The 20,922-nt window shown below is 50.6% G+C and overlaps 1 protein-coding gene across 1 annotated transcript; it reads left to right on the top strand.

Moving 5' to 3' along the window:
* Window positions 1–11,335: 11,335 nt before the first annotated feature.
* DLX2 (distal-less homeobox 2) lies at window positions 11,336–14,631 on the top strand. Its single transcript, XM_036856969.1, has 3 exons — window positions 11,336–11,998; window positions 12,493–12,677; window positions 13,188–14,631. Exons 1-3 carry the CDS (start codon window positions 11,593–11,595, stop codon window positions 13,593–13,595), a joined length of 999 nt encoding a protein of 332 aa, XP_036712864.1. The 5' UTR covers window positions 11,336–11,592; the 3' UTR covers window positions 13,596–14,631.
* Window positions 14,632–20,922: the final 6,291 nt, after the last annotated feature.

Below are 20,922 nucleotides of genomic sequence, written 5' to 3'. Positions count from 1 at the left end.
GGGAAGATCCCACATGCCACGGAGCAACTGGGCCCGTGAGCCACAATTACTGAGCCTGCGCGTCTGGAGCCTGTGCTCCGCAACAAGAGAGGCCACGATAGTGAGAGGCCCGCGCACCGCGATGAAGAGTGGCCCCCACTTGCCACAACTAGAGAAAGCCCTCACACAGAAACAAAGACCCAACACAGCCAAAAATAAATAAATAAATAAATAAATAAAATTTAAAAAAAAAAGAAAAAGCTGCCCTCAAAGGGGACTCTTGCTTTGGGTGGAATACCGGACCTGTGAAAAGAACCCTTAGATCTATCTTGTCCTACCTACTCCAAGACGCCCACCTGGGTAGCTACCAGTGTCTTACCAATCTACAAGTATACTAGTCTCCCTTGGAGGGCCAACATGTTATCAGGGGTATCCAGAAGTGCCTGGAACAGGAACGATCATGAAAGTGGACCACTTTACTTGAACCTGAGCTCACCTATACTGATCTCATAGACTGTTTTTTGTTGTTTTTGTTTTTTTTCATAGACCGTTTTTAATGACAAAATTTAACAGATGCATATTGAAGAATGACTTATTTTATCATTTATTTTTCTATACTGACCACATTTTTAAAAAAACTATACTGCACAAATGCCCACCACAACAACTTTGAAAAGTAGTTTGGAATTATTTATTAAAGTATAAGATACACATATCCTATGACCCCTGTATTCCATTCCTTGGTACATATCCAACAAAAATGCATATATATTTGTACCAGGAGACAAGCACAAGAAATTCTTAATGACAATGAAGTCAACCCCATGTCCATCAATAATAGAATGGATAAATTATTATATACATAATCATAATGGAATATGATACAGCAGTAAACATGAGCAAACAACAGCTACACCTACAACAGGGATGAATCTTATAAAGTTGAGCAAAAAAGACATATACCAAAGAAAACCTTCTGTAGTGTTAAAGAAAAAATAATAATTTCATCTCTTGGTAAAGACTGAGTACTGAGTAGAAAAAAAGTACTGCCAAACTGAGGAATTTAATCCAGCACAGAGTCTAGGCTCTGGAAGATGAAACTGGAGGGACAAGAAATGGGGCGGGTCATTTAAAGCCAAAAAGACCAAGACTTTTCTTGGACTGATATTAGGAAAACAAAGCCTCATAGTGAGGTTGATTAGCTATGGGAATCGTGTTACCCAGCCAGGTTCACACAGATGTGGGCAGGCTAGGTAGCCAAGTTGGTGTTTCTTAGTATTAGTCAATCTAGGTATAGAGTTCAAAAATAGGCAAAACTTTAAAAAGCAAGGAAGTGGTTACCATAAAAGTCAGGATAATGGTTACCTGGGGTGTAGGGGAAGGTTGAGAAAGAGGTGATCTGGATGGGACACATGAGAAGCAGTTCTGGGGATAACAGCAATGTTCTATTTTTTGATCTGGGTGGTGCTTTTGTGTTTTTTTCTAATTACAGTTATTTTGTAATTATTCATCATACTTTGTGTTTTATGCACCTTTTCTCTGTGTGTTATCTTTCACAATTAATAAAGGTTTAGAATAAACAAATCTGCCTCATTTTATATAACTATAGTAGTCCCTCTGAAATTGTTAAACTTTTAATAAGTGTATTAATACACTTTGACTTTTGGATGAAGGTATCAGTACAAAATGGAAGCCATCTATTTCTGACTTGGCAAATTCTCATATGTTAAGTTCTCACGACTGTTGACTTAAATACAGATGAGTTGTAGAATAAAGTTAACAAACTATTCCAAAATATGACATTCGGGTTCTAAAGAATCCCAAGAGCATTCTAAGAATGATTTGGAAAGTATTGTATTGTAACTTATACCATAATTTAATTTGAACCTTCTCCATTTTACTAAGCCTTATATCAATTGAGCTAACATTTCCAGGCCATGAAAAGTAATTTGAAAGAATTCCCACATTCTCAGAACACCAGAAAACCAGTGCTCTGGAGATCACACTCTACAAGTTGGCTCAAGCAAATTTCAATATGCAAATACATGCTTTTAAATTAAGCTTCATTAAAATGCACTTACTGGTTTAAGTGGAGGCTGATTTTGTAACCACATTTGGAATTTAGATTCTTACTACTTTAAAACAAATGCTATGTAAACATGAAAATTAGATAATCAAATGATTCTTTGCTCTCCTTCTACAACACTTTTCACTTGAAACAACTGATGTACTTTAAAACACAAATCTTCAAAATACCCCAATGAGGAAACGGAGTCCCTAGCTTTGGAAATACACTTTAACCAAGTCAAAAGCAGACTGCCCTGATGTCATGAAGACCACTGGAACAGGGAAATCTTAGAAAGGTCATCTGTAGCTCATCCCAGAAGCCCTTTCCAGGCCCAAACAGGCCCTTTCCAGGCCCAAACAGGCCCTTTGCATTCTCCTGTCCTTGCCTACCAACTGCAGGAGGCTGACCTGCATTCCCAGAGCTGGCCTCCATTCCTCCGAGCCTTTGAGGTCCTCTCTCCCCAAGTCTGGCTGCAAAAGGACCCATGATCTCCTTCACACTCCCTTCATTACTTTGTTTTTTTGAGGAAAGGGAAGAGTGTGATAAAAAGACAGAACACAGAGACCTATAGCACTCATCCACCATGTAATGCAGCCCACACCCCTCCAAAACCTGAGGGGGAAGTGTCATTAGACCCTCATTTTACAGAGAAGAAAACCAAAGCCCAAAGAACTTGTGGAATCTGAGGTCACACAGCTAACAGAGTAGAGCCCCACCAAACCACTGCTTAGGGCAACTGACTTCCCTGCCTCTCTGCAGACTTGGTATCCTAGACCCCACTCCACTCAGTGGTTCAGAGTTAGGGCTTAAGGTCAGATAATCCTCATTGGCATCCCAGGTCCATCACTTCCAAGGTGTGTGATCTCAGATGGAGTACTTAGCCTCTCTGGCTTCAGTTATCCAAGTCAAAGCTCAGTGAATGGTGGCCATTATTATCATTTCTTTCACACATGCTAAGCTCTAGTGTAAACCTCTGTTCTCAGACTTTCTTTTCACTAAGGGTCACCTGAGGGAACTTGTTAAAAGCAGATTTCTCCTGCTCTTCCCTGGGAACCTCTGAGCCAGATCTAGGAAGCACCATTTTAATTTTTTAACAAGAGTCCTAGAGATTCTAATAGAGAGAGCCAAGTTTTGGCAAATACCAATCAAGTACTTTTACCTTCTCTTTTTACTCCTTTGAAATAAAAGAGCTCACCAGATCTACACACACATTTGTTTCCCTCAGGAAAGCTCTAGTTCTAAGAACTTGAGGTCTTTCTTCTGAAACAGATCCCATTACATATCTGTCTTCTAGCTGGTGGCTTTCATACATTTTTTTACCATAACCACAATAACAAATACATTATACATAGCAACTAAGAACACATATGTGTTTATATATACATATATAAATAATTTTTTCACAAAATAAGGTGCTCACTATGCACATTGCTATTTTCATTCTTTTTTTATCATTTAATGATAGGCACAACTTTCTAATTTTATTTCACAACCAATAATGAGTTGCTATCAATAAAGACCAACACTAAAATGACCCAGATGTTGGAATTAGCATGCAAGGAATTTAAAGGAACTATTATAAATATGTTCAAAGATATAAAAGAAAATGTGCACATAATGAATGAATGAATAGAGAACCTAAGCAAAAAATAAAAACTAAAAAAGAACCAAATGGAAATCCTAGAATTGAAAAAATATGTATATGAAATTAAAACTGCACTTACTGGACAGATTGAGATGGTAGAAGAAAGTCAGAACTAGAAAGTATTCAGTCTGAAAAACACAAAGGAAAAAAAAACGGAAGAGTCCCAGAGACCTACAGGACAATATCAAGCAATCTAACATACATATAACTTGAACCCCAAAATTATCAAGGAGAAAGAAGCCCTCCAAAATGTCAAGAAATAGTGGCCAAACAGTCTCTTAACTTGGTGAAAGATATAAATTTACAAATTCAAGAAGTCCAGCAAAACCCAAGCAGAAGAAATGAAAAACACACCTATGTATATCACAGTTAAACTGCTGAAAATCAAAGATAAAGAGAAGAATATTTAAAGCAGCCAGAGAAAAACAGCTCATTACTACAATGATACCTTTATTATCCAACTTCTCATCTGAAACAATGAAGGTCATAAGACAGTGATGCAACATCTTTAAAGCATTTAAAGAATAAAAAACTTTCAACTCGAAATTCTACCTCCAGTGAATATATCCTTCAACAATGAAAGCAGGGACTTCCCTGGTGGCACAGTGGTTAAGAATCTGCCTGCCAATGCAGGGGACACGGGTTTGAGCCCTCGTCCAGGAAGATCCCACAAGCTGCGGAGCAACTAAGCCCGTGTACCACAACTACTGAGCCTGCACTCTAGAGCCCGCAAGCCACAACTACTGAGCCAGCATGCCACAACTACTGAAGCCCATGCGCCTAGAGCCCATGCTCCACAACGAGAAGCCACTTCAATAAGAAACCCACGCACTGCAATGAAGAGTACCCCCGCTCACCACAACTGGAAAAGGCCTGCATGCAGCAACAAACACCCAATGCAGCCAAAAATTAATTAATTAATTTTAAAAAAACAATAAAAGCAAAATAAAGATGTTTTCAGATAAATGACAACTAAAAGAATTCATCACCAACAGAAGTACACTATAAGAAATGCTAAAGGAAGAAATTCAGGCTGAAAAGAAATGATACCAGATGGAAATTCAGATCTTCAGGGAGAAATAAAGATGACCAGAAGTAGTAAGAAGGTAGATAAATATAAAAGACAATCTTTCTTCTCTTAATATATTTAAATACATATGACTATATAAACCAAATTATAATATTGTGGTATTTTTAGCATACTTACATTAATACATATGACAACCGTAGCATAAACTGGAGTCAACAAACTTTTTCTGTAAGGGGCCAGATGGGAAATATTTTAGACTCTGTAAGCTATTGACATATGGTCTCTGTTGCAACTACTCAACTCTGCCATCATAACATAAAAGCATCCACAGACAATACAAAAATAAATGGGTATAGTTGTGTTGCAATAAAACAAAAGCAGGTACAGGGCAAGATTTGGCCCAAATGTCACGGTTTGTCGACCTCTGGCATAAAGAATTGGGGGTAAGTGAAACTGTATGGTTGCAAAATTTTTATATTTTGCATTAAATGGAACCAAAACTCTAAGTAGACTCTAAAACTTTAAGGATGTATACTGTAATCACTAGAGCAACCATTCAAAACAAAAATGCAAAGAATAACTAAAAAATATAGAAAATAAAATGGAATTCTAAAAAAACCTAGTTGACTTAAGAGAAAACAATGAGGAAGGAACAAAGAAACAACAAAAACAAAAACAAAAAAAACTCAGTAGAACCAATAGAAAACAAATAGTAAAATGGTAGACCCAAATCCAAATCTACCAATGATTTACAGTAAATGTAAATGGACCAAACATTCCAATTAAAAAGCAAAGATTATCAGACTCAGTACAAAAGTAAGACCCAACTACATGCTTTCAAGAGACACACTTGTGCCAATTATCAATATTTTGCCTCTCAGTCCCAAATTCATCTTTCTTTTCAGGCTCTGTAAAAATGGAGTTAGGAATCTAAATATTTTCCCTTTGCCACCTGCCACAATATTAAGCTTTGTCAGCGGTGACCACTGGAGATACACTGCAGGAAGAAAAGATTTTCTTTGCTGGCTTCACAGTGCTCTCTCACCAGACACCTACAACACTGTCAGCTTCTTTAGTGCCCAACTCCTAAGTGCACAATGGTCAGCAGCACCCAGCATCCAGCAGGTTCTCCAGAACCCCTTGGGCAGTCTCATAACAGAAACCACCTCTGTGTGAACAACTTTCCTCAGCATCCTAGAGGGCAAGTTTCTGGCAAGTTCCAGAGGGTGGATTTCCAGCAAGATTTGTTGATGTGGCACCACATTGACTTCTCTGCCATACTGCGAGCTATGGCCCAACCCTCTCCAACAAGGTGGAGCTTTGCATCAGCTTTGGCAAGAGGGAGGTGGAGGGAGAGACCCTTCCTTGGGCACCCTATCTCAGCCTTAGAAATAGGGGTGCTACTTATATCTGCTCTTCTTATATTCTTGAGATTTTTTTTTTTTTTTTTGCTTTTTACTAATCAATCCCTCATTATTCCAATCCCCTCTTTTACTTAATAATTCTTTATATTAAACTTTTCCGGTTCAAATTACTGTAGTTTCTGTCCCCCAGTTGGACTTTCACTAATATGACACTTTAAATACAGAGATATACAGGTTAAAAAAAAGATGTTTAAAAAAAAACCCTGCAAACAGTAAGCATAAAAAATCTGGATTAGCTATATAATTATTATATAAAGTAATCTTCAAGATGGAGTATTACCAGAGAAATAGTGAGGCATTTCACAATTATAAGAGATCTAATTAATTAGGAAGACATAAATATGTATGTGCCTAATAACAAAGTTCAAGATACATAAAGAAAAAGTTGGCAGAATTAAAGGGAAAAACTAACACAATCATTATTGAATACGTTAATACCTTAGTTTGTACCTCTTAATCCTCTTCACCTACTTTGCCACTCCCTCCAGTAAGGTATTATTATTACCCGCATTCTACAGATGCAAAAACAACGAAGCACAGAAAAATTAAGTCCTTTTCCCAAGGTCACACAGTAAGAGCAGCGATTCAACCCAGAAGAGTCTGACTCCCGAGCCCAGGAGTCAGCACATCCATAGGAGGTGGCACAGCTCTTTATTTAGTGTGTGATGAGGAAGGGGCGGGGGTGGAGAGAAAGGAATCCGTGTACCCAAAACGGTACTGAGTTTCAAACGGTTCCTTCCAAGTTCTTTTCCCGTTTGGTACTGTGGGGCGGGTTTCTTCAACCACTGAATAGACAATAAAGTGAAATGGACCTGACTAGAGTCTAAGACCTGTAAGGCACAAGGCGAAATTGGCTCTGAAAGTTCCAGAAGTATGCTATAACTGACAACCCAGCACCATGAGCCTCAGGGGGTGACCATCAAGTTTGGGCGTCCGCACAGGGGTTCACCTCCGCCCCTCTTATGGGAGGAGTTACCCTTCAACCTGACAGGCAGCAGTCAACCGTGGCTGGGCACGCAGAGGGCAGGAGGTTCCAGAAGGAACGCAGCTCTTCCTGCCCGCCCCGCAGGCACCTGAGCTCGCCCGACGCAAACGTTCCCTGCGGCGTCTGCCCATGCGGTGCCTAGGGCAAAGGGGCGGAGATTGTTTTTTTTCAGGTTCAAGAATAAACCTTGTTGAGAGCCATTTGTTTGCACACCTCTTATCACCCCACGTGGGTGCAGCTGAAAGTGCAAAGTGAAGGTCCCAGTGTACAGAGCTGGGGGTGGGGGCGCGGGGGCGTAACTTACTCCATCGGCGTTCCTGGCCCGCCTGATCCGACACTGAGCTCTGAAGCTTTTAGCCGCGGAGAGAGAACGCGTCCCTCTCGCTCACTGAAGCTTGTCTGCCTTGCCGAGTCTGCGGCCTCGGGAGCCCCAGCTGGACACTGAGGGCCCCGCGCAGCGCCTCAGAACCCGGGGGACCCTTCGCCCCAGTCTGGGCGCCCTGGCGGGTCAGGAAACCCCGCTTTCGCTCTCTTTGCTTCAACCACTGAAGAGGCAGTAAAGCGAAATGGGCCTGGATCTGGGTCAGGAAGACCTAGAAGGTAGTCGGGGAAATTGGTCTTAAAGTTCTAGAAGCATGTTGAACTGACCACCCAGCGCCATTACTCACCCGCGGAAGGTTCGGGGCTGTGAACGCTGAGCGTCGTCTCACTCTCGCCAAGACCTTTTGGGTTTACTCACTCGAGCAGGGAGCGGAGGTGCGGCAACTCAGCGGGGACAAAACACTTGCGCGGAGCTGCGGTTCGCGGGCGGAGCGGGAGGGGGCGCCCGCCTTCCCCGCACCGAACAGTGACCCTCGAGTCTGTTCCGGGATCATCCCGGGTCGCGAGTAGTGCCCGTGCAGGCACTATTTATCAAGAAATAAAAGCTGGCCGTTACTACTGTATTAGTTGTCGCAATATATCTGCTTTTTCCACGAGACTGTAAGGTACTGGATAACAGGAACTCCCAGCACCTGGCACAGTACGTGGCATGGTAAGCGAGACTAGCAGCCTGGGACCCTCGACGGCAGAGTGCAGAGTGGGAACAGGGGGCAGTCCAGCAGCAGCGCGTGTGACCCCGAGTGACGTAGGCGAGTGAGAATGAGCCTGTCCCGGCTGCGCACAAACGGCACTTCGGCGCCCACCCCGCGCCCCTTGCCGGCAGGGGTCATCCTCTCCCCCCATCCCCCATCCCGGCACCCCTCGGCGTCCGCTTTCTGTGTAATGGAGGACGCCCAGTGGTCAGGCAGAGGCTGTGCGCAGAGCCAGGGGAAGCCCTAAACGCCTGACCCAGGCCAGCGGTGGGGCAGAGGCCTGAAAGCAAGGCGCAGCAGACCTGTTCTCCAGAGCCGCTCTCTGTCTGCCAGAGGTCGGCCTCTGTTCGACCAAGGCTTACGGTAAGTACCCTGTGGTTTACACTATGGCAACAGAGAAAGGAGGGGTACCTAACTCAAACGAAGTCTTTTCTGCCCTAGAGCCTCACTATTCATGTGTACAATGGGAACTATGATTCCGTCCTTCCTGCAAGGCTTGTCACGAGGCTCCCAAGGGAGGAGACAGATAAAGGGCCATCGCGACAACCTGGTGGGCATGGGATCCAAAACAGGAAGGTCTCAGCGACGGTGTTGGAACATAGAAGACCAGAGCAGTGACACTGAGCCCCCTTCCTTCCCCCATCCTTCTCTAGAAAACTGAAAGCAGAAAAGGGGAAGGAGGGTGCCCTGAGGTGGAGGAGGAATTTTGGCTGCAAGGAGGCATGTCTATTACCCCAAACTCGGTCTGAGCCCCCCCTAAACTCCTCTCAAATCACTATAGAGAGGCATCCCCCTACTCTGAACTGTGGACAAGAGTGTAAATTCTCTACAGTACTGTCTCCCTGACTTTAGACCAAAGTGAGGAAATCGTTTGGATATTGTGATCTGATAATTTAGGCAAACCCAGATTCGTGCCCAGATTATCCGAATTAATATCTCAGGTCTCTACTTGATTCTCCAAATGCAATTGTAAATTCTGCCTCTCTCTCCCTCTCTCTCTTTGCTCATTGCCTCCGGTCTTTTCTCCCACATACACACAAGTCCCTTGTTTTGCAGTTAAAGGGGAACTGGGGTCATATTTCCTTCCAGGAAGATGCTATTTTCCAGATCTAGCTGACCTGGACTTCAGGCCATTCATGCAGGTTCTCACAGTTAATAAAATTAAACACATTTGCCACCATGAACAAGTCTGGAGTACATGCTTGGGGTGGGAACAAAGGAGCAGAGAGAAGGCAAGGCTATGGAAATTAGATCTTTTGTATTTCGTTTTCAATAGGAAAACAAGTTTTTACCTTAGGTCAAAACAGCTACCACAGTGGTGACAGAAAGATTTGTAACTTGGTGTCAAGACACCAAAAAGCAATCTTGATTACATATCAAGAGGTTAAGTTTGAGACTGGGGCCCACAAAGCAGCAGGCTGAGCTCGCAATGCGCTGACGAGGCAATGCGGCCTCTCCTCTGGTGAGACCCACCTCCCAAAGCTTTCTAAACCAGCTCACCCTTCTCCATCTAGGGGCCTTCTGTAACCAAAAGGACGGCTGGAAACTAATCCAGGCAGATTTGAAGGCGGATTACCTTCCTCACTATTCCGCAGAGAGTGAGCTATGTGGATGCTGGAGTTTTAATTACACACTTGCTTTTTCTGAGGAAGAAAACCAAAGATATTTTTCAAAGTATTAACTTGTTTTCCATTAGGCAGTTGTTGTAACAAGTTCTTTCAGCGACGTGTTATGTCCTTAGAACGGGGTGCTTCAGATGGCGCGCACTAGCACAATTTTGTGGCTTTTAATTACTATTTTGTTCTTTTGGGGGGTTTCAGAGGCTGGCGCCTCGGCATGATTAGACTGTCTACTGGGCCCACCGCAATCACGAACACCTCCACCAGGTGGCGCCACAAGGCAGGAACTGCGGACTCCGGTAAAGGCGAGTGTCCCTCAACTCCGGGCCACGGTTTCCAACCACCAGGAAACATAGATATAGAGGAAGTCGCCACTTCAGATTTAAAAGAAGAAGAAATTTAAGTGATAGGGCCAAACATTGTCCTAAAATGAAAAATCTGTAAAATAGGGTTAAGTGCATGAGATAAAACTTTTTTGTTTCTGTAAATTTTTAGCAAGATTCGTAGTATCGAGACAACACTCTCACCAAAGTATCATCCCATTTCCTTTTTCGTAAAAACATGGAATTTAAAGTTAGAACGAACTTTGAAGGCCATCTGGTCAGTCCAACCTAGAGAGGAAATCCCCGGGATCGTTTTTCGGTTGTCAATTAGCCATCAAATACACGTAATTACTCAGAGTCGCGGTGTGTCAGAAAAGTACAAGGGAAAATGCTTTCAAATATATCATTAGCAATACTACCTTTGTATTTATATAGCTTTTCTCTCAAGGAACAAGGAAAATAGTTTAAATATTATCGAATTAATTTTCCTAATATCCCTGTGGGTTGGTTAGGAAGCAGGTATTATTATTATACGTGGTTTATGGATAATTTAAATCAATGGACTATGTCAAGTGCCGAGTGGCTGACAACAGTAAATGCCAGACCCTTCGAGGAGAAGCGGAGTTAGAACTGGCCGGGCTCTCGGCACCACTTTATTTTGATTAATGTTTGAAAGCTGACCTCGGACGTGAAAGTACGAATCACTGGAATTGGTCGACACTTGTACACAGAATGGGTTGGGAGACCCCATTTCTTCTTCCTCGGAGGCGAAATGACAGTCTCCGTCTTCACGCCTTCTGTCCTCCTGCCATCGGTCACCCTGATTCCCCGCCCCCCGCCTCCAGCCCCTCGCCTCGCAGCTCACATTCAGCAGCAGCCTGTCTGCACCCACGACCACAGCAGCCGCAGCGCCAGCCCTGTGATTCCCGCCCCCCCCCCCCCCAGCACCCCCGCCCCGCGCCCGGCGTTCCTGAGCTCCAGAAGCCTTGTGGCTCGGCGCTTCTGATTGGCCGTTGCTAGGTGACGTCGCCTGAGCTCACGTGACGAGTGTTAAATGCCCACCCTGCGGGAGCCCGGCCCACAGACAATCGTAAAGCCGCTCGGGGCTGCTCACCTGCTCCCACCTCCTCCCGGAGCCCTGGCCAGGCCCCGCCACCCCTGCCCCCTCCACTGCCCGCCCCGAGCCCGAGCCCGCGCTGGGCAAGGAGCCGAGCAGCCCGAGAGGCGGAGAGAGGATGCGGCCGGAGGCAGCTGTCCCGAGCAGTGCACGGTGATCGCCTCCCCCGGAGGAGGAGTTGCCTAGACCATTGCCGCATTTCTTGTTTTCCTCCCCCCTCCCCCACTGTAATTACATTGGCTGCTGGAGGGGACAGGGAGAGACGGAGGAGGCGCCTCGCAACCCCCCCTCGCGCCCGCCACCCCTGCTCTTTCCCGTCCCGGGCCAGGATGACTGGAGTCTTTGACAGTCTGGTGGCTGATATGCACTCGACCCAGATCACGGCCTCCAGCACGTACCACCAGCAACAGCAGCCCCCGAGCGGCGGCGGCGCTGGCCCCGGCGGCAGCAACGGCAGCAGCCTCCACAAGCCTCAGGAGTCGCCAACACTCCCGGTGTCCACAGCTACAGACAGCAGCTACTACACCAACCAGCAACACCCGGCGGGCAGCGGCGGCGGCGGCGGCGGCGCTGGGGGCTCGCCCTACGCGCACATGGGCTCCTACCAGTACCACGCCAGCGGCCTCAACAACGTCCCTTATTCAGCCAAGAGCGGCTACGACCTGGGCTACACCGCCGCCTACACCTCCTACGCGCCCTACGGGACCAGTTCGTCCCCGGCCAACAACGAACCTGGTAAGCATAACTTTCGCGTCAAGGGTGCCAAGTCGGTCTAGTTCCTGGGATGGGTGGGATAAAAATGTTTGGGACGGGGATCCATCTGGAGCCCTGGCCTTTCACACTGATTGCTTCCCGCTCGCCTCGCGCCCTTTACCCTCCTCAACTTTCAATTGGCGGAGGGTCACCGGGTACGTCCCTCGGGTACCCGGGTACTCGGCTGGTGGGACCAGGTGGCCTCGGCGGGTGGCCTCACGACAACCTCATTTCCCTACCACCTGCTGCTCCTTTCTCCCCCGGTTTGCGCCTGTCTTCCCCTTCCCTGGAGGGGCCGACTCCCGGGTCCGTTGGCGGCGCGGGTCCGCGCGTTGCAAAGTTGTGCCTGAGCGCCGCGCAGCGTCTCCAAGAACCCGCCTCCCGGCTTAGGCCAAGTTCCACGCTGCTCTCCCGGCGGGCGGGGAACTCCTGGGCTCCCGCGGTTGCGCGGTTCTCACGATTCCATTTTATTGCAGAGAAAGAGGACCTCGAACCTGAAATCCGGATAGTAAACGGGAAGCCAAAGAAAGTCCGGAAACCCCGAACCATCTACTCCAGTTTCCAGCTGGCGGCTCTTCAGCGGCGTTTCCAAAAGACTCAGTACCTGGCACTGCCCGAGCGAGCTGAGCTGGCGGCGTCTCTGGGCCTCACCCAGACTCAGGTGAGGGCTCGCGGCCTGGGAGGCACGAGGAGGGCGCTGGCCTGGGATGGCCAGGAAGCAGGCAGGTTTAGGACTATGTTTTTTAAAGTATTTTTTATAGTACTTTTAAGGATTTCGAGGCCCGCGCCTTGGGCGGCCTAAACTTCCACGCCCGAAGCTGAAATCCCCCAGGGTGCCACCTCGTGTGAGAAAAGGATAGGACAGGGGTGGGCAGAAATCCGGTAGCAAGTTGTCCTTCCGCGTACTACTGATTAAGCGGGTAAAACAAGTGGCCCTCCTGACTGCCTCCGCTGTCACCATCATCGAAGTGCACACACATCAGCTCTCTCGGGTTTTTTGAGAATACCTCCCATTGGAGCAGGAACCGACAGACCCTCTGAGGCCGCGGCACGTGATCGGCTTACCTGCCCAGGGTGTCCGCCTCTTACCAGCTGTCTTCCTAAGCTTCCTCCCCTCCCCTGCCCCAGGCCGAGGTTCCTGCATTAATGCTCAGGTCCCTTTTCCACAAAGGTCAAAATCTGGTTCCAGAACCGCCGATCCAAGTTCAAGAAAATGTGGAAGAGCGGTGAGATCCCTTCGGAGCAGCACCCGGGGGCCAGCGCCTCGCCACCTTGTGCTTCGCCGCCGGCCTCGGCGCCGACCTCCTGGGACTTCGGCGCGCCGCAGCGGATGGGGGGCGGCGGCGGCCCGGGCAGCGGCGGCAGCGGCGCAGGCAGCTCCGGCTCCAGCCCGAGCAGCGCCGCCTCGGCTTTCCTGGGAAACTACCCGTGGTACCACCAGGCCTCGGGCTCCGCTTCGCACCTGCAGGCCGCTGCGCCGCTGCTGCACCCGGCGCAGACCCCGCAGCCGCACCACCACCACCACCAGCACCACCACGGCGGCGGGGGCGCCCCAGTGAGCGCCGGGACGATTTTCTAACTCCCGGAGACTGCGCCAGAGACTTGAGAGAGCAGAGACCAGTTATCCTTACTGCTCGTCCCCAGAGCCATAGGGTCCCTCCGGCTGGCCCGATGATGCCACCCGCCGCTCCCGGAGGTGGCGGCCCAGGATGGCCTACCCCAGGCCCTGCTACCCTCGCGGGGCCACCGCGCGGCCAGGGACTGGAAGGCGTCTTCTCGCGCCACGGGCTCCCCTCGGAGAAACCCGGCATCCGCGGGAGAAACCCTGCCACGGCCGCCTTTCCGACCTGAGCCCCACCTCAGACTTGCCTCCCCTCCCCTCCCCTCCCCTCCCCGCCCCGCCCGGCGAGGCAGTCCGGCGCCTTCTTCGCCCCGGGCCGCGAGCAGAGTCCCGGAGAGGGACGCCTGCCCCGCCCGCGAGGCTGCCTGGGCCCTCTGAGGCTCCTTTCTCCTTGCCCGCCCCCAGGCCCAGCTCCTGTCCTCTGGGGTTATTGACCTCCCGGTCCTGCCGGCCTGCCCTCCCCCCCCCCCGACCCCTTGACCCCGGCGGCCCGCCGCTTTTTTTCTGCCCTGCTGTTTCCAGCCGTTGGAGCCCTCGTCCCTCCCCCGCCTTAGCTCTCCTCGCAGGAACGCTCCCTCAGCTCTCTCCTCATCCTTCACCAGTGGAGTTTTTTTATTTTTATTTTTTTAAAAGTTTAGGTGCCTTTGCGGATGACCTCATTTTGATGTTGGGGGAAAAAATGATTTTTTTAATATGTGGACACTGCAAAAAAATGTGTTTAAATTATCTTTTTTAAAACCTATTCAGGATTATTAGCCTGGACTTCGATATAGCGTTTGTAAATAAAGGTGTCTGTGCAGATTTTCCCACTGATTTATTTGTATAAAAATACTCATCTTTTCAGACTTTTTTGTAAATCCCCACTTGTGAAAACTGCGGTTTAGCAGTGACCTCAGCAACCCCTCAGTTTTATTTTTCCCTTCGAAAAATGTTCTCAGTTTAACTAAGCTACTGATTTGGATTTGTTTTATCTTATCCTAAAGTCTTTGTTCTTGAAATGAAAGGTATTTTGGGGTTATTTATTATGAAAACAACATGCTCTTAATGTTGATTTTACAATATGAAGAGATTATTTAAATAAATTATTGTTTTCATTGGATGTGTGCGCTTTTTCCTTGGTGTCACGACCTGGAAGCTCGAGCCGCTGCCCAGGCGGGGAACTAGGTCAGCCAAGAGTGACATTTACATCTATCGGAGGCTGCGACTTGCGGAGAGGTGCGGCGAGGCGAGGACCCGCGCTCTCAGCGCAGGGCCGCAGCGAGAGTTCACGCTCTGCCCGCATCCGTGTCCCTGCGCGAGGTTCGCCAGCTCTCGTTGCGGTGAGTCACTCAGCGCCGGGTGGCTCCGGCCTCCGCCCGCCCGGCCCCTTCGGCGCCGGCGCCGCAGCCCCGCTCCTGGGAGGTCTCAGCCGCCCCCGCGCCCGAGGTGCTGGCAGGGCAGTACCTTCGAGCCGCCGCGGGGAACCTGCCGAAGCCGGAGTCTGACCCATAGTTTGGACCCTCCCCACTGCTTGCCCTGCAGCCCTTCTGGGACTGGCTGAGCTGAGAACTCAGTGAGCCACCCAGGCCCTCGCCAGACTCTGGAAGGCAGGGCGACCCCGGGCACACAGGGCTGCGCTAGCACACATGCAATCACACACTGTGACTCGCACAGTCACATCCATACTATCACATACTGAATCACACTTACACTCCTACACAGAACACTGACAAAAATTCACGTACATTCGCACGGAGACCGACGCACAGTGCTGTGGTTTCGGCGTTGTGAACACCTCACGATCTCGGAGGGGAAACGTCCATACATGATTCAGCTCTGCTTTCCACCTTGGGTCCCACATAGCTAGCGTCCAGCTTTGGAAGTGACCCTAATTTCTGGCATTCCCTTCAAAGGCCAGGGGTAGGTGGGTAATGCAGTCCTGAACTAAAAGTCTTTTTCCTTGAAAGCGCTGGGGCCTACAGTTGGAAACGTCTTGGCTTCAGTCACAAACTGTGTGACTTTAGGCTACCCACTTAACCTTTCTGTGCTGCAATTTGCAGATCTGTAAGATGGCATCAATAATAACAGATATCTCAGAGCTGGGAGCCTTTAACAAGGGAATGACGGTGTGTGGCATACGGTAAACACTCAATAAATTTTGCTTAGTAGCATAGAGTTTTATCCCAATGCCCCCAAATAGTGAGGCTTTACTTTTGCCTGCAATTATGAGGCCCAGAGTTACCCAGAGGCCTTTCCAAGTTCACCTTGTGTGGAAGAGCAGCATTCTAGGGCATTCTAGGGCTGGGAGAGCTCTGGCCCCTTCCTATATGAGAGGCTGAACCTTAGCCATCCCCTCTGAAGCGACCAGCGTCTACTGGAGAGGAGGTTGGGGGCAAGCCAGAGAGCCCAGTTTGCCATATGTCCTCTAGGATGGCTATTCAGGCCACCCTTTTTGTGTGTCCTCAACTAATGTCTGCCAAAAAACAGACGTGGGGGACTTCCCTGGTGGTGCAGTGGTTAAGAATCCGCCTGCCAATGCAGGGGACATGGGTTCGATCCCTGGTCAGGGAAGATCCCACATGCCGCGGAGCAACTAAGCCCGTGTGCCACAACTACTGAGCCTGTGTGGCGCAACTACTGAGCCCATGTGCTGCAACTACTGGAGCTCGTGCTCTGCAACAAGAGAAGCCACCACAATGAGAAGCCCGCGCACCGCAACGAAGAGCAGCCCCCGCTACCCGCAACTAGAGAAAGCCCGCGTGCAGCAACGAAGACCCAAAGCAGCCAAAAATAAAAAATAAAATTTAAAAAAAAAAAAAACAGACGTGGGACAATGGTGACTTTCTAAGCATCACTGAGAGGAATCCTCACTTTTCTGGCCAGATTGTTTTGAGGCCTGCATTGAATCTAGTTTACAGCAGAGTATGGTCCACAGAGTTGGGGCTCTGGGGAAGGCAGGGAGGCCATTCAGTCAAGTGTCCGTTCGCGTTCCTGCATTGTTTTCCCAGGCTAGGGAAGCCTGGGATGAAGCTCATTGACCCCATGATTCTGACTTCCCTAAGCAGTTGCTGCCTAGCAGACCCCCATTCCTGCCACCGCTCCCGCCCCAGCTCCAAATTTCGTGGTTTTCTTTGAGTGCCAGTAGCTGGTGCCAGCCTTCTTTCTGCGGTTGACTGTGCCCTCCCTTCCTTTGCGCGCACTCCCCTCCCCCTCCTGAAACCAGCGAGGAGAGACTGGGCAGTAAATTGGCTGGTGTCGAGGATCTGCAGCAGACAAGATGATTAAGAGGCCTACGCCGAAGCGCCCGGGGCAGGGAATGTCAGCCCAAGTTGGAATCACGCAACAGGCCTTGGCATGAGCGAGCCTGGGAGCCGGGAGGGCGGGCGGCCCCAGCTCTGGGGTGGGCCAAGGCCCCACAGACTCGCCGGAGTCACCGAACCTGGCACCCGGCGGCGGCGGGGTCGGGCCGGGCCACGGCGCGCCTTTCCCCGGGAAGCCCTTGAAGCAGAGAGCAGAAGGGTGCAGGGGCCAGAGGAAGGGGGCGTTTCCGCAGACAAGGAGAAGGGCAAAGAGAAGGGAAAGCAAGGATGCACCTGGGTCCCAGAAGTAAGGGGGCGGGGAGGAGGAGGGGTGAGCGAGGGGAGAAACAAAGCCTGGCTGGGGGAGGAGGGGGCAGGCTCCAGCCCCGCCGGGGGCGACGCGCTGGCAAGTCCTTCTCACAGTCTCGCGGCCCGCTGGGAGACGCGGAGCCCTGTGATCAGCCCGCCGCCGCCGCGCAGACAAGCTCCCCCCGCGCCCGACTGCACTCCCAAAGCGCGAATGAAAAATGGAAATGGGAAGCAGCGATCTCGGCTCCCTGCACTGGGAAACCAGCCGCGCTCGGAACACACATAAATCTTCATTGTAATCCCCTTCCATTTGCTCGCGTGAAATATCAGGCCAGAGACAGGATATGACAAGAGCAGGGAGGCAGAGGGAGGGAAGACGAAGAGTGAGGGGTGCCCGGTTCTCTCCGCTCCACCCCCTGGCAGTGTTGCTCGGAACTCCGGCTGAGCACTGGCACTGAGGTCCAACTCCAGTTGCAGGCACTCCTGGCCAGCCCGCGTCCCCTGCTCCTCGCAGTTCCCCCTCCCCCACCCCCCGTACCCCCGCCCTGCGCGCGCTCCACCGCGGGCCACCCCGCCCCGGGTGCTTCCCGGGTGTAGACACACACCCCTCCCACGGCCCCGAATTCCCGCCGCCCGCCCCGCCGCTGCCGGGCTGCGGGGGGAGGGGTTGGGAGGCAGGAAAGAAAGGGAATGCATCCCGGGCCTAATCAGCGCGGCTGCAATGTGGGACCATTTAGGAGGCTTCCCCTCCGCCTTCTTTCAGGATTACTTGTGAAAATTGTGAATATCCGTCCTGTGTAAGGATTTCCGAGACTAGTGGGGAGAGTTTGGGGGAAGTATCAGGTTTGATGGGGGCGGAGAGAAGGCTGGAAGACCGGAGCTTTGTTTACAAACAGTTCTTTGGCAGAAGGGGGGCGGAAAAGAGGGGTAAAAGGTCCCGTGAAGGAGAGTGATATCGGGGAGCAGAAAGACCCCTTACCTTCCTAACAAAGATGTCCTCACTGACTGTAAAACCCAGGAGCAACTCCCGCACTCCCCAAAACACCCCCTCCCCCGTCCCCGTCCCAAGCACTTGCTCAAAAGTCGCAAGCCGGGTCTTTTCCCGCTGGGGAACAGCGACCACCAGTCGCTTAAACCTGTTGGGGGTTAGAGACTTCTTTGAGAATGAAACTACAGATTCTCTCTTCCTCCTAAAACACTGGTTCTTTTGCATTTGACTTTGGGGTCCCCGCAAGCCGGTGGGTGGGACGCGATCCTGCAGTCTTGATTACGCGGGCCCCTGGCCGGGTCTGACTAGGCTCTCCGGAGACGGGCGGGCTCTCGCAGGGTCGTGATACCCAAAACCGCCCCAGGGAAGCCTCCCTACGCATCTGGAATCTGCCCCCCCCAGCCTAACCCGCTGCCCAGTCTCCCACCCCCCAAACTCAAAGGCGCGGGCGGATTCGGAGGCCCCTGCTACCCTCTGAGGCCCCCCCTGCCGGGAGTTCCCCTCGCTGGGACGGATTTGGCAGTGATTGCCCCATTACAAGACTTTACATTCCGCCCTGGGGCCTGGGACCTGGGGCCGGGCGGGGCCGCGGGGCGGCTGTGCTTCACGCAGAGAGAGCGCCGGCAGGTCTTGGAGGAGCAGCCATTCCACCTCCACGTGAGAACACAGGCAGAGTCTCTAGATAGACCTTTCTTTCTCCGGCCGCCTCCGCTCCTCTCCGTCCTCCCGGTCGGGCCAGACCGCAAACACTGCAGTGTCTTAGCAGTTTGCGGGCTGCGCAGCGCTCCCAGGATTCTCCGGAGGCCCGTTTTGGGAATCCTCAGGAGTCCTGGTGCCACTGGCTGCGTCCCGGGTCCGGTCCCGCCAGCGCTAGGAGCTGGAGGGCTGAGGCCGGCGGTGAGGTTTGGGCGCGGAGCCCGGGAAGGTGGAGAAAGGCTCCCTGTGGTGGGTCGGGACTGCGAGCCAGAAGATTAGAACTCCGGGGAAAGAGAAAAGGCGAAGGAGAGGGAAGGACTGGACTTGGAGCGCGCCGGGGTAATCCCAGGGGGCCGACTCGGGCCCGCACAGAGCAAACATGGCGGGCTTTCCCCGCTCCCGCTCCTGCCCTCCTTTTTGTGGCCCAGGAGGCTCAAATACCCTAGAGATGAAATCGTCGCTCACGGAACAATGGCGACTTCTGGCCCTGGAACCCGACCGAGTCCGGGCTGCTCCGAGCGGTGGCCGCACTCCTGTAGGCTTCTCCAGCCCGGAGCCGCAGCAAGCCGCCCCCCCCCCACCCCGCCCCGGGGCAGCCCCCGCCCCGCCCCATCCCTCTGCGGCCCTGGCCTTGGCTTCTTAAAGTCGCAGGCTGTCTCAGTGCCCGAGAGAAGCACCGCCCAAGTGGGGAATGGGTGTTTCTCGGGGGCGCTATCTCTCTGCGGTGGAGATCAAAGAAACGCCTAGGAGTTCGCGGGGCGGGCCCCGAGGATCCTCAGATCCTTCCCTCCTCTTCCCAAAGCTTCCAAAAAAGCAGGCTGGTGTCCGCCGGCACTGGGCGGCACCCTGTCTAGGGGTGATGACCGCCTCACACCAACTCCTCAGCCAGCTACCCCCGCACCCCTCCTCCCGCCCCCTGGACTCGGCCTGCAGATTCCAGGGCCCTACTTGGGTGCACTTTGGAGGGGGTTTGCGAGAATACGGGAAAGGGGCCGAAGGAAGGAGGAGGGGAGAACTGGAAAGAAAAAAAATAGAAGACGTGTTGGGAGGAGGAGGGGGGTGGTGGGAATCCTGCTCAGGCACTTTCTTGCTTAGTCGCCGCATTTAGGGTCGGGGTCCTGGGCCTCTCAGGCATCCCAGCTGGGGCCAGCAGGCACGCGGGAAAAGGGATTCTCTTTTCCTGCGGGAGAACAGTGAAAATTTGCCTTGGGTGGCCAATTTTCTCATTTGCCCCTATTAAAAGAAAAAGCCCAAGAAATTCAATTAAAGCCACCCTGGCCAAGGCGCTATTTGAGGCATGAATGTCTCCCCTAAAGCTGCAGCAATCATATGGCATTAGACACTTCCGGAATCCTATAGCCAACCTGAAAAATCCCAGACCCCCTTTTTCCCTAATTTTTGCTCTGATCTGTAATTTTATCCACATTTGCACTAGTTTGAGCATTCTGGCTCTCCCATCTGAAAGCCTGCAATTACTATATAATTCTTCGCAATTTCAGATGTCCTAATATGGACTGTAATTTTTGCGCAAGACAATTTCCTGCTATTTCAAGCATCAACATTGTCAAAGTTGTATGTACATAATAAATGGGAATATCAATGCATAGTTTTTAGCATAACATCTTGACTCCTCGATAATTATATCCGTTCGGAGCCTACGCAGAATTAGCCTGAATTGCATGGTAACTGCTGCTGCTTTAAAATTTTTAAAAATTACTCATAATTTTCCCAAAGATTACCAAGATCTCGAGTGCACAATGTCATCAGCGTAATGAAGAGTAAACATTTATGCTAATAATCTGCAATTTTTTTCATCAGCTATAAAGACAGAGGCTATATAGCCGAAATTTTCAGTCCTATTCTGCAAGCGCAGCGCTGCAAAAAGCCTGCGGCGCTCGGAGGCATCTGGTCCTGGAGACCTCTTTCCACTCTTTACCTCAGGATAGGAGGATGGGGCTGGGGGATACTTTTTGGTTTTCTGATTTTGTTTTGCTCTGGTTTGGTCGGTTTTGTA

The sequence above is a fragment of the Balaenoptera musculus genome, chromosome 7, assembly GCF_009873245.2.
Source record: "Balaenoptera musculus isolate JJ_BM4_2016_0621 chromosome 7, mBalMus1.pri.v3, whole genome shotgun sequence".
NCBI lineage: Eukaryota > Metazoa > Chordata > Mammalia > Artiodactyla > Balaenopteridae > Balaenoptera > Balaenoptera musculus.
Note: the sequence above shows the minus strand (reverse complement) of the source record. Positions and strands in the feature narration are given on the sequence as shown.